The 16,890-nt window shown below is 48.9% G+C and overlaps 1 protein-coding gene across 2 annotated transcripts in view; it reads right to left on the reverse strand.

Annotated features, from left to right (window-relative positions):
- The window catches only part of IFT172 (intraflagellar transport 172), a 157,550-nt gene extending 140,919 nt beyond the window's left edge, over positions 1-16,631 (reverse strand). For both annotated transcript variants that reach the window (XM_069973309.1, XM_069973308.1), the window contains exons 1-5: positions 16,492-16,631; positions 15,442-15,554; positions 15,324-15,363; positions 13,747-13,812; positions 13,582-13,661 (exon numbers count right to left, since the gene is read on the reverse strand). In XM_069973309.1, coding sequence (XP_069829410.1) covers positions 13,582-13,661; positions 13,747-13,812; positions 15,324-15,363; positions 15,442-15,554; positions 16,492-16,611 — 419 coding nt within the window. In that variant the 5' untranslated portion in view covers positions 16,612-16,631. The remainder of the gene's footprint in view (positions 1-13,581; positions 13,662-13,746; positions 13,813-15,323; positions 15,364-15,441; positions 15,555-16,491) is intronic.
- Between the last annotated feature and the right edge of the window lie 259 nt (positions 16,632-16,890).

A 16,890-nucleotide genomic window follows, 5' to 3' on the forward strand; every position in this document is an offset into this window, starting at 1 on the left:
CTTATACAGGATGGGAGATGGTGGTGCACTGACTGTACTACTACTGTGCTGTATATACACTCCAGCAGTATTATACAGGATGGTAGATGGCGGTGCACTGCCTGTACTACTACTGTGCTGTATATACACTCCAGCAGTATTATACAGCACTGTATGTGCAGCCTCACCACTGCTTAACTCACCAGGTACAACCCACCATCCACGCTCGCAAAAACCTTCAAAAACCGAGCAAAGTTCGAATTCCAAACACGACTTCTGGGTAAATTTTCGTTCGAATACCAAGCAGTTCGAGTTCCAAAGCGTTCGAAAACCGAGGTATTACTTTGTGTGTATGTATGTATGTATGTGTATATATATATACACACACACAAACACACATCCCAGCATACCACTCCTTCTAAGAAGAACCATTGTGTGTTATCCTCCCCTGGCATACTGAGGGTATCCTCGGCTCAGCCGCTCCCTATGCTTACCTTTGGGACAGTATCGGTCACGGAGGTAAGGGGTGTTGTTCCCATTTCGGCCTTCAGGCGAAGGTCTCCGGTGATGCGTTGGCTTGGAACTTTCTTCAGCGGTGTTGCTGTGAGGTTGGAGTCCTGCAGCCATACCATGTTGTCCCATGTTGGGGGAAGGGCCCTGTACATGTAGTATCGGCGTGTACGGGACATGCCCTCCCCAGGACACGGTGCTGCGCCATGAAGATATGTTCCTTCTGGTTTTCCTTCTGTCCGGTGGCCTCCTGGAGGGGGTGGGGCTAGGTCTTAGTCCCCGCGCTCGTAGTATCGGCGGGTGCGGTGGTTCCCTGGCCCGGCACTGTTCTCTTCCGATGCGTCTGCCCCACTTCCAGTCCTTCCGTTACTTCCGGTTGGTGACGTCACCGAGGCTGAATACCGCGGATTGGCAGTTAGGCGAGTCCTGCCTCCACATTTTGCCCGGGCATCTATTTAAATGTGCTGTGGTCCAGATGGAGCTCCCAGCCTTTTCTGTTTCTACAAGGTATGTCAGCAGGCCCAGGGCTGTGCACCTCTCGCCTGCCTCTCTCCTGCCTCTCTCCTGCCTCTCTCCTGCCTCTCTCCTGCCTCTCGCCTGCCTCTCGCCTGCCTCTCGCCTGCCTCTCGCCTGCCTCTCGCCTGCCTCTCGCCTGCCTCTCGCCTGCCTCTCGCCTGCCTCTCTCCTGCCTCTCGCCTGCCTCTCGCCTGCCTCTCACCTGCCTCTCACCTGCCTCTCGCCTGCTTATACTACTGCTTATTTTTATCTTCTCAGGATGGAAATTCAGCAGGTCTACGCTTCAGCAGAGAAGAGAAGACGCAAGGACAGACACAGGATGGGCCACAATTGCGATCAACCCCTTCCGGATGACTACGCTTCTGATATCTTACGTAATTGTGCTCCCCCATCTGCACAAGGAAGCCTGCAGTCAGAAGCCAAGGAGTTTATGGGATGTTCAAGAAGCAGCTTCCTGAAGTCTTCAGAGAGGTACAAGGCCATCAGCAAGTTGTTCCTATGTCACAGGCTCTGGTCCCGGCCTACCTTCTCTCCTCACCATGCCAGTCTTCTAATGCTGAGGAGGTCTCAGGGGCATCATCTGAGGATTATTATCTGCTGCAGAAAGATCAAGTGGCTTCCATGATCAAAGCAGTTAAGAAGACAATAGAAAGAGAACCTAGTTGTTCTAGGCTTCCTAAAAAGAGGCTCTTTTTTATTTTGCTGAGAGTTCCCATCCCTTTCTGCCCAGCCAGCCGCTGTTGGACCCCCTCATGAAGGCTGAATGGGCAAAACCAGAGAAAAAGGTGGATCTAGGGTCACGTTTCAAAATCGGTCTATAAGTTAGACCCTGAGTGTTCAGAAGCGTGGGAATCTACTCCCAGTGTTGATATGGCGGTCGCCAGGTTGTCTAAAAAATCTATGTTTCCCTCTAATGAGTCGGCGCTACTGAGAGACCAGATGGACAGGCGGGCAGATGGTTCTCTTAAGCACATGTACCTGGGGGCCCCACAAGCTGTTAAAGCTTCTATTGCTTTTGTGTCGGTCGGTAGGGCACCTGGGGTCTGGCGAAGCCATTTGTCCAAACATCTGAAGGATGGTGTCCGTCGGAAGGATATCTTGAAAGATATTCCCGATATGAAGCTGGCTGCCAAGTTCCTGTCGGACTACCCCTTGGACATGATCCGCCTTAATGCTAAAACTATAGCCTCATCCACAGCGGCAAGGAGGGCATTATGGTTGATGGAATGGGCAGGCGACATTTCTTCTAAGAACCATTTTTGTTCTTTGCCTTTTCAGGCTGGGAACCTTTTTGGGCCTCAACTTACCCCCATCCTGGAGGGTATGAGCGCATAGAAAGGGGTAACGTTTCCACAGCCCCATAGGAAGCCTAGGTTTCGCCCACAGCTAAAACCCTTTCGGAGGTCTCTGGCCAGAAGAAGTCTTCAGCATAAGGCCAAAGAAGGGAAGCCCAATTTCAAGGCCGGTGCATCATCCTCGTATAAGAAAAAGCCCTCTTCTGGAGGTGCAAAGGGTTCTTCCTTCTGGCGCCAACAATCTAGTGGGGGCCAGACTCTCCCCAATTTGCTGCAGTCTCGTTTCAAACATCGTCAGACTCCTGGGTCCGCTCTGTCATCAGCAGGGGCTTACTTCAGGGACCAGAGATGACGGTTCGCTCTGCCATGAGCGTTCTAGGGCTCATGAAGTCTTCGCTGGACGCTGTTCTTTGGGCCAGGGCTTACCTCAGGCTTCTGCAGCTCGACATCCTCAGTGGAACAGGAGGCCTTGGAGTCTGGACAGGATAATGAGGCTATCGTCTCCCATGAGGTCAGATCTCACGTGGTGGCTCCGGCAAGACAAAATCTCGGTGAGAAAGTCGATGTCCAGTACCCCACATCTGGTATACACCACAGATGCGTCAGCTGTAGGTTGGGGAGCCCACTTGGACTGCAAGTGGGTTCAAAAAAGGTGGTCCAGACACGAAGCCTCGTACTCGTCCAACCGCAAACAACTGTGGGCCATCCGCCTAGCCCGGCCCAGCATACCATTATATGTATATAGATATACACTACCGTTCAAAAGTTTGGGGTCACATTGAAATGTCCTTATTTTTGAAGGAAAAGCACTGTACTTTTCAATGAAGATAACTTTAAACTAGTCCTAACTTTAAACCAACCCACTCTATACATTGCTAATGTGGTAACTGACTATTCTAGCTGCAAATGTCTGGTGTTTGGTGCAATATCTACATAGGTGTATAGAGGCCCATTTCCAGCAACCATCACTCCAGTCTTCTAATGGTACAATGTGTTTGCTCATTGGCTCAGAAGGATAATTGATGATTAGAAAACCCTTGTGCAATCATGTTTACACATCTGAAAACAGTCTAGCTGGTTACAGAAGCTACAAAACTGACCTTCCTTTGAGCAGATTGTGTTTCTGGAGCATCACATTTGTGGGGTCAATTAAACGCTCAAAATGGCCAGAAAAAGAGAACTTTCATCTGAAACTCGACAGTCTATTCTTGTTCTTAGAAATGAAGGCTATTCCATGCGAGAAATTGCTAAGAAATTGAAGATTTCCTACAACGGTGTGTACTACTCCCTACAGAGGACAGCACAAACAGGCTCTAACCAGAGTAGAAAAAGAAGTGGGAGGCCGCGTTGCACAACTAAGCAAGAAGATCAGCACATTAGAGTCTCTAGTTTGAGAAACAGACACCTCACTGGTCCCCAACTGGCATCTTCATTAAATAGGACCCGCAAAACACCAGTGTCGGACTTCCGGTTCCGGCGCGCGTGCGAATGGCGGCTGAGTAACGGAGCTCCGCCTGTAACCTGCGTCATACTAACTGCCCGGCAGTCATCCGTCATTCTCGGTACATACCGACAACTACATAGTGCTCCGGTACTCCCCAGGGTCATGGAGAAATCATCCACAAAGGCCGGGAAGTCCGTTTTCATGTCATCCTCCTCACTCTCTCAGCCCCCCAGGGAGAAAACTAAATCCAAGATGGCGCCCGCGCCTCAGTACGCAGTTAAAAATAAGACAAATGCTGCAGCTGTGTCCAGCCCTCCTCCTCCTGCATCACCAGGCCTGCCTCCTCCAGCATCATCAGGCCCGCCTCCTCCAGCATCATCAGGCCCGCCTCCAGTCCCTCCTCCTCCTACATCATCCTGCTGACTTCATCCTCCCAGGCTTGAATATCTCATGTAAAACACTGGCAGCAGAGGTGGCTAAGTTCATTCTCCCAGACATTAGAGCCTCTCTGGAGACAACCATCCTCTCCACCCTGTCATCTATACAGGCTGATGTCTCTAACCATGACACTCTGAAGGCCCTATTCCACGGAACGATTATCGTCCGTATTCGGCCGATAATCGTCTTGTGGAATAGAGTGCACCGATCAGCCGACATCGTTCATGTCGGCTGATCGTTGCAGTCGCTTGTTTTTCAACATGTTGAAAAACAAGCGACTGATACAGCAACGATCTGCTGCTGTCGCTCTGTTGAATAGGAGCATCGGCAGCAGACACTGCTGTATCCTATGGGCTGCCCGGACGATCAGCGATCCCCCAGGCAGCCCCCCCGCAGCTCCCCGCCGCCCCCTCCCGCACTCACCCGCTCGCTGCTGCCGCTCTGAATAGCGGCAGCAGCGAGCGGGGAACGAGGAGCAAACGAGCGCTCGTTTGCTCCTCTAGGCGACCCGTGAAATAGGGCCATTATTAAGGAGATGGAGGAGAGACTGAGCTTAGTGGAGGATGAGTTACATGTCACTAAAACACAGCTGCATAAGACGTTCTAGATCCCAGCTGCATAAGACGTTATAGATCCCAGCTGCATAAGACGTTACAGATCCCAGCTGCATAAGACGTTATAGATCCCAGCTGCATAAGACGTTATAGATCCCAGCTGCATAAGACGTTATAGATCCCAGCTGCATAAGACGTTATAGATCCCAGCTGCATAAGACGTTCTAGATCCCAGCTGCATAAGACGTTCTAGATCCCAGCTGCATAAGACGTTCTAGATCCCAGCTGCATAAGACGTTCTAGATCCCAGCTGCATAAGACGTTCTAGATCCCAGCTGCATAAGACGTTCTAGATCCCAGCTGCATAAGACGTTCTAGATCCCAGCTGCATAAGACGTTATAGATCCCAGCTGCATAAGACGTTATAGATCCCAGCTGCATAAGACGTTATAGATCCCAGCTGCATAAGACGTTATAGATCCCAGCTGCATAAGACGTTACAGATCCCAGCTGCATAAGACGTTATAGATCCCAGCTGCATAAGACGTTATAGATCGCAGCTGCATAAGACGTTATAGATCCCAGCTGCATAAGACGTTATAGATCCCAGCTGCATAAGACGTTATAGATCACAGCTGCATAAGACGTTATAGATCCCAGCTGCATAAGACGTTCTAGATCCCAGCTGCATAAGACGTTATAGATCCCAGCTGCATAAGACGTTATAGATCCCAGCTGCCCTGAGTGATAAAACTGATGATCTGGAAAACAGATGAAGGAGAAACAAGCTGCGTATTATAGGACTGCCAGAGTCCATCCAGCCATCTCACCTGCATGCTATCTGCAGCTCGGACCTCCCTATTGCTTTAGGTCTGTCCCTGTGTGGAGAGAGCCCACCGTATTGGCCCCCCTCCTAATGTCTCAGCTTCTGCTAAGCCCAACATTACCCCTAAGCCCCGGCAGGTTATTGTCAGATACCTATGCTGATAAAGCGGCGATACTACAAGCATACCGCAAGAATTAGTCACATGTCCTCATCAGAGGGAATAAAATACCGCTATTCAATGACTACTCAGCCGTGGTAGTACAGAAAAGGAAAGCCTTTGCCCCCATCTGCACCTCCCTGGTACGGCGCCAGATCCGATTTGCTCTGATCTTCCCGGCTGATCCTCTACTATGTACAATACCCCAGAAGCAGCTTCATCACTAATGGGAGATCCTCCAGACTTATCGCCACCGCATACTGATCAGCATAAGAGACGCCGCCGTGACAGCCCTGTCCTGCCTTCCATAGATATAGACTGAACATTTATTATGTATGCATATAGCTATACTTCATTTATAGGTCTATTTCCTCTTATAACTCCCCCCCCCCCCTTATCTTTCTCTCTCTCTTCCTTCCCTGTTATCTTCTATAGGATGACCTCTATATATTACATATCTCTATTGTGAGGTTTAGACTTATTGATTCCTTTCACAGCGGGTTACACTTTCTTGGTGTATCGGAGTTGGCGAAAACTTCATAATATGTTGCGCAAAAAACGTGAAGTCCTGTTGACGCCTTCTTTCGCCTATTTCTTTCTCTCTCTTTCAAATCTCTCAGTTGAGATTCCTGATTGTTATTGTTCTGTTTTATTTTTGTTAAGTATTGTTATGCTTACTCCACTATTGTATTCCTATAGACTCTATGGGGGAGATTTATCAAAGGATGTAAAATTTAGACTGGTGCAAACTGCCCACAGCAGCCAATCACAGCTCCTCTTTCCTTTCAGCACTGCCTAAAGCTGAGCTGTGATTGGCTGCTGGGGGCTGTTTGCACCAGTCTAAATTTTACATCCTTTGATAAATCTCCCCCTATGTGCTTACTACTTACAAAGGGTTCTATATCTATTCTCTAGGTGCCCCAGCCTCTTCTAGTTCTCTCCACCCTTGATTTATATGAAGATAGTCTCATGGAATGTGAAGGGCCTGCGTTCTCCATCTAAGAGAGCGATGGTCCTTAGACACTTGAAGAAATTAGGGTGGATGTGGCCCTTTTGCAGGAGACCCATCAGTCTGTAGAAGACTTTTCTAGGATGAAACGTTTCTGGGTGGGTTCGGTATATGGCTCTCCTGCAGATGGTAGAAAAGGCGGTGTCATTACTCTTATCCATAAAAACTTCAATCATACTGTTATTTCTCAACACTCTGATTCGGAGGGCAGACTCCACCATATGGTTCTTTCTACTATATCTGGTACCTTCAATGTGTATAATGTATATGGCCCTAACGATAGACGTGCACCCTTTTTCCATAAATTAGAAGCTGATATTTTACAGACCTCTGAACGCAATATCTTAATAGGTGGAGATTTTAATAGTTACAAATACGATAGAAGATAGAAAAAGAACTACACCCCTCCTACATAACTCCTCACCCTCTGATACTATTTTACCTACCCTACTATCTAATGCTAATCTTATAGATTCCTGGAGACACCTTCACCCCGAGGATAGGGAATATACCTTTTCTCCCATTCTCAGACAGCGTGGTCTAGATTGGATTACTTTATCGTCTCGTCTGAGGTCATGGTCGAAGATGCCACGATACACGACCTATTAATATCTGACCATGCTCCAGTCTCTCTACTCCTTAGGGACTCTTACCCTAGGGGTACTGACATTATATGGAGATTCCCCACCGCCTTGACCTCAGACGACACGTTCAGAGACCTTCTCAGACAATGGTGGCAAGAATTCCTCACAGATAATGCCCAACATGTAGATTCACCTATATTATTATGGGAAACTGCGAAAGCGGTACTTAGGGGTAATATTTCTTTTATGTCGGCCCGGAAAAAGGCGGCTAAGATCTCCTTTGATTCCCTCACCAATACTCTCTTCTGCTTACACAACCTTTTTATCCTACCCTACTCCTGAAAACAAACACAAATGGTGTGTTACTAAAAAAGAATTTGAAATTTCCCAAGAACAACTAAACCTTCTATACAAAAATCAATACTTTTCTAAACTATTTAGATTTGGTAATAAATCTGGTAAATTACTAGCAAATCTGGCTAAAGGTAGACGCCCAACTTGTCATATAACGTCACTGATGGACAAAAACGGCCTCTTACAGAGTGACCCTAAATCCATCTCCTCTGTATTCCATCACTACTATAAGTCATTATACTCCCCTGATCCCATGGACCATCAGAAAGCCAAAGATTTCTTAGCGTCCTTAAATCTTCCTAAATTAGACCAAGACTCTCTAGATCTCCTCAATGCCCCTGTCACCTCTGATGACATCTCACGGACCATCTCTTCCTTACACAATCACAAGACCCCCGGCCCTGACGGCTTTAGCGCTGAATTCTATAAATGTCTGACTACTGAAGTTACACCAACACTCCAATCTGTATTCCACCTCATGATCAATGGTAGCCATATGCTTCCCTCCGGTGATGGAGCCTATGTAAAAGTCATACCCAAACCGGGCAAAGACCCCATAACCCTGCCTCATACCTCCCGATATCCTTGATCAATCAAGACCTGAAAATCCTGACGAAAATAATGGCTGACCGCCTTGCTACCTTTCTACCCAAAATCATAGGTATCCATCAGGCGGGATTCATCAAGGGCAGATCGGCTATAATAAATATACGCACCGTATTGGCCGTCCAAGAAGCCGTCCGTAAGAGACTTCACCCCACTCATTCACCTGCTCACTATTGACGCCGAGAAGGCTTTCGACCACATTGATTGGGAATGGTTGGACATGGCCTTAACCAGCTTCGGTATTGTGGGACCTTTCCGCACTCTCTAATATTTACAGACACCCTAAAGCCCGTATATACACTCCTGGCTTTCTATGCGATTTCTCCCCCATTTGTAAAGGTAGACGGCAGGGCTGCCCCATGTCACCCCTCTTATTTAATCTAGCACTAGAACCCCTTATCCATTACCTCCTAACTTCTCCAGAATTCAATGGTATTAGAGTGGGAGATGTGGAACCAAAAGTATTATGTTTTGCTGATCCACATCCACATCCACATATAGACATTCCCAAATTTTTTTTACATTTTTTGATTTTTCAAATCATTCACTGGCTTTAGAATCAATGCTTCAAAATATGACCTTTTACCTCTGCCCCCACATCTAGCCCAAGACAACTACCCTGAAGGAGTCACTGTAGCCAGACATTACCTCACCTATCTAGGCATTAAGATTGGCCATTCTTCCTCTTCTATCTATTCTCTTAACTACTTCCCTCTCTTTAAAAAAATAGAAAATGAATTAGATAAATGCAAAGATCTACCCCTATCTATCCTAGGACGCATACAATTAATTAAGATGATGTCTTTCGCTAAACTGCTCTACCCAATGCAAATGATCCCACTCCTCATTACACATAAAGACGTCACAAACCTCAGATCCCTCTTTACTAACTTCATCTGGAGATCTAAGCGTCCCCGTATAGCCTATGATACCTTATGTATGTCATCAATCAAGGGTGGTGCCCAATTACCTAATATACGTGTGTATAACCTAGCTGCCATGTGCAGACACATCAGAGACCTCCTATTTCTGTAACTCCACCTTAGAATCCTCCCTGGTCCGTCCCTGGTCCCTACCCGCTCTCTTACATTCTACAATCTCGGAGTTACCTAATATACGTCCATATAACCTAGCTGCCATGTGCAGACATATTAGAGACCTCCTACTTCTCTAACTCCACCTTAGAATCCTCCCTGGTCCCTACCCGCTCTCTTACACTCTACAATCTCTGAGTTACCTAATATACGTGTGTATAACCTAGCTGCCATGTGCAGACACATCAGAGACCTCCTATTTCTGTAACTCCACCTTAGAATCCTCCCTGGTCCGTCCCTGGTCCCTATCTGCTCTCTTACACTCTACAATCTCTGAGTTACCTAATATACGTCTGTATAACCTAGCTGCCATGTGCAGACACATCAGAGACCTCCTATTTGTGTAACTCCACCTTAGAATCCTCCCTGGTCCATCTCTGGTCCCTACCCGCTCTCTTACATTCTACAATCTCTGAGTTACCTAATATACGTCTGTATAACCTAGCTGCCATGTGCAGACATATTAGAGACCTCCTACTTCTGTAACTCCACCTTAGAATCCTCCCTGGTCCGTCCCTGGTCCCTACCTGCTCTCTTACATTCTACAATCTCTGAGTTACCTAATATACGTCTGTATAACCTAGCTGCCATGTGCAGACACATCAGAGACCTCCTATTTCTGTAACTACACCTTAGAATCCTCCCTGGTCCATCTCTGGTCCCTATCCGCTCTCTTACACTCTACAATCTCGGAGTTACCTAATATACGTCTGTATAACCTAGCTGCCATGTGCAGACATATTAGAGACCTCCTATTTCTGTAACTCCACCTTAGAATCCTCCCTGGTCCGTCCCTGGTCCCTACCTGCTCTCTTACATTCTACAATCTCTGAGTTACCTAATATACGTCTGTATAACCTAGCTGCCATGTGCAGACACATCAGAGACCTCCTATTTCTGTAACTACACCTTAGAATCCTCCCTGGTCCGTCCCTGGTCCCTACCTGCTCTCTTACATTCTACAATCTCTGAGTTACCTAATATACGTCTGTATAACCTAGCTGCCATGTGCAGACATATTAGAGACCTCCTATTTCTGTAACTACACCTTAGAATCCTCCCTGGTCCGTCCCTGGTCCCTACCCGCTCTCTTACATTCTACAATCTCTGAGCTACCTCCTCTCCTGAAACAAAACATCCTCCTCCGAGACACTATAGCATCCTGGAAACATGTCCGTATATGATACAATCTGCCTTTCTGCTTATCTAAGTTCTTCCCTTTATGGTCTTCCCCTTCTTTCCCACAAGGATCCATCACCTCTGACTTCTCCATATGGAAACATAAACAGATCCACCATCTCGGCCATTTATTGGACCTAGAAAACGAAACATTTCTGTCTTGGCCTGAGACCCAGATAAAATACGACCTGCCCTCAGACCAACTTAGAAATTACACCCGGATACGAAAGTTCATTCTGAATCGCGTTTCCTCTATTGCATCCGCCGAAAAACCTGGACAATTCCATAGCCTTAGTATTTCCCTACCTACACCCTTACCCCTATCACAACTCTACCACCTCCTCTGCTCTGTTTCCGTTAATAAGTCTTCTCCTCCTTTTCTGAAGAAATGGTCGTCTGTCCTGACTTCAGACGATTTAGAAACTATTCATTCTGTCCGTACAGCCACTCCCAGTGTAAAACTAAGAGAACTTCACTTCCGAATCTTCCATAAAGCGATATACGCCTTTGACCATTCCTTTACTCAAGGCCCTATTCCACCAACAGATCTGACGACAGATTATCTGCCAAAGATTTGAAGCCAAACCCAGGAGTGGATTTGAAAAGAGGAGAAATCCCAATCTTTCCTTTATGACCTGTTCCCTGTTTAAAGTCTGTTCCTGGGTTTGGCTTCAAATCTTTGGCAGATAATCTGTCATCAGATCTGTTGGTGGAATATGGGCCTTAACTCTCTAGAAAACTATCTGAAAAAATGTCCCAAATGTGATGAGCCGCGGGCAGACCTCTTCCATTGTTTATGGCTTTGTGACTCAGTATAATCCTATTGGCTCCTAGTGAAATCCTTTATACGTGACGTGTTGTCGCTCACCATTCCCCCGGGTACATCTCACCTTATTACTAGCCCTTCAGTGTTTATTAACCCATTGGCTACAGCCTAGCCTACCGACCATAACGGAATTGACCTCTATTCTAAAGGAAACCTTACACTTCTTTAAGAAGTGGAAACTATTCCTACTCCATGGCTACTCACAGGCAGAAAGACGTCCCATCATGTCTCACTTTACCTCAACCACCTGGTATTATAAGATGTCGGCTGCCGGCACCCTGGATCCATTCTTGTAGGCTTTGCTTTGTATTTGTACTCTATATTCTTGTGATAAATAGCACCAGATATCTACTATCTACATTCTATGTATAAGTGGAGTAAGATTTAGTTATTGTTGTCGGCCATGTTTTATTGGATATGTATACTTGTAAACTTATACTGCTACTGATACTTCTCTTCTATACCAATGTTATATTATGCGAAAACTCAATAAAATGTTTGAACAAGAAAACACCAGTGTCACCATCTACAGTGAAGAAGCGGCTGCCGGATTTTGGGCTTCAGGGCAGAGTGGCAAAGAAAAAGCCATATCTGAGACCGGCCAATAAAAGAAAAAGAGTAAGATGGGCAAAAGAACACAGAGATTGGACAGAGGAAGACTGGAAAAAAGTGTTGTGGACGGATGAATCCAAGTTTGAGGTGTTTGGATGACAAAGAAGAAGGTTTGTGAGACGCAGAAGAAATGAGAAGATGCTGGAAGAATGCCTGACGCCATCTGTTATACATGGTGGAGGTCATGTGATGGTCTGGGGTTGGTGCTGGTAAGGTGGGAGATTTGTACAGGGTAAAAGGGATTGTGAATAAGGAAGGCTATCACTCTGCACCGCCATGCCATACCCAGTGGGCAGCGCTTGGTTGGAGCCAATTTCATCCTACAACAGGACAATGACCCTAAACACCTCCAAATTGTGCAAGAACTATTTCCAGCAGAAGCGGCAGCTGGTATTCTATCCTAGGTAATGGAGTGGCCAGCGCAGTCACCAGATCACCACCCCATTGTGGGAGCAGCTGGACCGTATGGTACGCCAGAAGTGCCCATCCAACCAATCCAACTTGTGGGAGCTGCTTCTAGAAGCGTGGGGGGCAATTTCTCCAGCTTACCCCAACAGATTAATAGCTAGAATGCCAAAGGTGTGCAATGCTGGAATTGCTGCAAGAGGAGGATTCTGGGACGGAAGCAAAGTGTGATGGAAGAACAATGTTATTTCACATACAAATCAGTATTTCTAACCTTGTCAATGTCTTGTCTCTATTTTCTATCCATTTCACAACGTCTGGGGGTGAAGAAGTGCGACTTTTCATGGAAAACACAAAATTGGTTGGGGGACCCCACACTTTTGAATGGTAGTGTGTGTGTGTATATATATTTATCCCACCATACCATTATGAATACACACAGCCCAGCATACCATTATATATATCCCAGACACCTTCATCCAGCACTTATGTAAAATAATCAAAGAAATCAATAAGATTAGTCTGACATGATCGGCCCTCAGTAAAGCCATGCTGGTTTGGATCCATCACATTGTTGATTCTTAGGTGATCCATTATCTTCTTTTTTAGAGGAGTTTCCATCAGTTTTACCACTACAGATGTTAAGCTCACTGGCCTGTAGTTACTGGGCTCTTCTCTACTACAGATGTCAGGCTAACTGGCCAGTAGTTAGGAGGGAGGGGGCCGCCACCACCACCAGCGCCTTCCTTCTGGGTGTGCCAGGAGATGCTGGGAGCTGGAAATCATATGGTTTTCAATCCTATGTCGCCTAAGCGTCTTCCCCGTTAAGGCTGGTTTCACATTACGTTTTTTGCAATAGTTTTTTGCAAATAACGGATGGAAAAAATGGATTTATGTGTGTATCTGTTTTCCTATTGAATTCCACTATTTAAAAGAAACCGATCCGTTTTGATCCGTCTTTTTATGTACACAAAAACATAGTCAACCTCATTTTTGTGTCCGTAAAAAAAAAAAAACAGCACATGGTGGCGGTCACATCCTACCTACATCCAGGTGGTATACACCTCTCTCTGGAGGGCCGCAGCCCCAATCTGACAGATCCCTCCCCGGAGACATCCCCGTTACCGTATACACAGGTGTTGAGGAGTGTACCGTATTCCCCTCCACCTCACACTCACACACTACTAACTCACTTTGAGGTCAGAGAGACGACATATGACTCGGTCCCGTATATTGTAGACGTCTTGTTCGTTTTGGTGTTTGCCATCCGGACCTGGAGGAGAGAACAGCATTCACTGACACAATAAACCTGAGGGACTACAACTCCCAGCACAAACAGATACAGCAGACAGGCGCACCTTTCCCTCAGCCAGGCCGAAAACGATGGTGTTCTCCAGAGGCCACAGCAGACAGGTGACCGCGCTCTACAACACAACACAGCAGGGTTATAGTCATGTGACACATGGGTGCGGCATCATGGAGGATGTGGCCCTCATCCCACTCCTCATCATACCCCGCCCATCCCCACCAGACCACCCCTCATCATACCCCGCCCATCCCCACCAGACCACCCCTCATCATACCCCGCCCATCCCCACCAGACCACCCCTCATCATACCCCGCCCATCCCCACCAGACCACCCCTCATCATACACCGCCCATCCCCACCAGACCACCCCTCATCATACCCCGCCCATCCCCACCAGACCACCCCTCATCATACCCCGCCCATCCCCACCAGACCACCCCTCATCATACCCCGCCCATCCCCACCAGACCACCCCTCATCATACCCCGTCCATCCCCACCAGACCACCCCTCATCATACCCCGCCCATCCCCACCAGACCACCCCTCATCATACCCCGCCCATCCCCACCAGACCACCCCTCATCATACACCGCCCATCCCCACCAGACCACCCCTCATCATACCCCGCCCATCCCCACCAGACCGCCCCTCATCATACACCGCCCATCCCCACCAGACCGCCCCTCATCATACCCCGCCCATCCCCACCAGACCGCCCCTCATCATACCCCGCCCATCACCAGCAGACCGCTCCTCATCATACCCCGCCCATCCCCACCAGACCGCCCCTCATCATACCCCGCCCATCACCAGCAGACCGCTCCTCATCATACCCCGCCCATCCCCACCAGACCACCCCTCATCATACCCCGCCCATCCCCACCAGACCACCCCTCATCATACCCCGCCCATCCCCACCAGACCACTCCTCATCATACCCCGCCCATCCCCACCAGACCACCCCTCATCATACCCCGCCCATCCCCACCAGACCGCCCCTTATCATACCCCGTCCATCCCCACCAGACCGCCCCTCATCATACCCCGCCCATCACCAGACCGCTCCTCATCATACCCCGCCCATCCCCACCAGACCGCCCCTCATCATACACCGCCCATCCCCACCAGACCGCTCCTCATCATACCCCGCCCATCCCCACCAGACCGCTCCTCATCATACCCCGCCCATCCCCACCAGACCGCTCATCATACCCTGCCCATCCCCACCAGACCACCCCTCATCATACCCCGCCCATCCCCACCAGACCACTCCTCATCATACACCACTCCTCATCATACACCACTCCTCATCATACACCACTCCTCATCATACACCACTCCTCATCATACACCACTCCTCATCATACACCACTCCTCATCATACACCACTCCTCATCATACACCGACCATCACCAGACCACTCCTCATCATACACCACTCCTCATCATACACCACTCCTCATCATACACCGACCATCACCAGACCACTCCTCATCATACACCACTCCTCATCATACACCAACCATCACCAGACCACTCCTCATCATACATCGCTCCTCATCATACACCGACCATCACCAGACCACTCCTCATCATACACCGCCCATCAGCTCTACAGGAACTTACCGTCTGAAGGAACTTGTTACATATGACCTTCTTATCCCCCCTGTAATGAGTAGGAGACAGGCATTGGTCAGGTGACAGCTGATCCAGTGACATAACAGGGGGTGACCCCCCCACTCACCAGTCTTCCCCGATCTTGTAGACATAAATTATGTTGTCTGTTTGTCCAACCGCAATCTTGGTGGAGTCCGGGGAGAAGGCCATGCCCTTCACCATGTAACTTTTCTTCCCATACTGCAAAGAGAAGCAAGATATCACAGTCAGAATATCCCACTACCTAATCACCGGCCGTACCCACATGTCACCCAGAGACCCATCACCGGCCGTACCCACATGTCACCCAGAGACCCATCCCCGGCCGTACCCACATGTCACCCAGAGACCCATCCCCGGCCGTACCCACATGTCACCTAGAGACCCATCACCGGGCGTACCCACATGTCACCCAGAGACCCATCCCCGGCCGTACCCACATGTCACCAAGAGACCCATCCCCGGCCGTACCCACGTCACCCAGAGACCCATCCCCGGCCGTACCCACATGTCACCCAGAGACCCATCACCGGCCGTACCCACATGTCACCCAGAGACCCATCACCGGCCGTACCCACATGTCACCCAGAGACCCATCACCGGCCGTACCCACATGTCACCCAGAGACCCATCACCGGCCGTACCCACATGTCACCCAGAGACCCATCACCGGCCGTACCCACATGTCACCCAGAGACCCATCCCCGGCCGTACCCACATGTCACCCAGAGACCCATCACCGGCCGTACCCACATGTCACCCAGAGACCCATCACCGGCCGTACCCACATGTCACCCAGAGACCCATCACCGGCCGTACCCACATGTCACCCAGAGACCCATCACCGGCCGTACCCACATGTCACCCAGAGACCCATCACCGGCCGTACCCACATGTCACCCAGAGACCCATCACCGGCCGTACCCACATGTCACCCAGAGACCCATCACCGGCCGTACCCACATGTCACCCAGAGACCCATCACCGGCCGTACCCACATGTCACCCAGAGACCCATCACCGGCCGTACCCACATGTCACCCAGAGACCCATCACCGGCCGTACCCACATGTCACCCAGAGACCCATCACCGGCCGTACCCACAACCCCCACCTCATCATACCCGCAGTCATCCATACCTTGGCATCAGCAGGTTTAGTGGAGAACTTGTCCCTCCTCTCTCCATGTTCATCATACAGCAGAACCACCCGGTCCACGGTGCAGACAGCAAACTTTGCATTATTGAGAGACCAGGCCATACACGTCACCTTGGCCGCACCATCCTACAACCGGGACACACAAGCATCAACATGATGGATGGGACCACCACCAAGGAGGAGAAGACCACCCCTAGGATGAGCTCACACAGTATTATGGGCCAAAAATCTCTCCATTATCATAGTTCTCTACACTAGTGCTGGTGGGGGAGGGGAGGAGGACAGGGATCTGTAGTATTGGGGAGGAGGAGGACAGGGATCTGTAGTATTGGGAGGAGGAGGACAGGGATCTGTAGTATTGGGGGGAGGAGGACAGGGATC

Source organism: Dendropsophus ebraccatus, chromosome 6, assembly GCF_027789765.1.
Source record: "Dendropsophus ebraccatus isolate aDenEbr1 chromosome 6, aDenEbr1.pat, whole genome shotgun sequence".
Classification (NCBI taxonomy): Eukaryota; Metazoa; Chordata; class Amphibia; order Anura; family Hylidae; genus Dendropsophus; species Dendropsophus ebraccatus.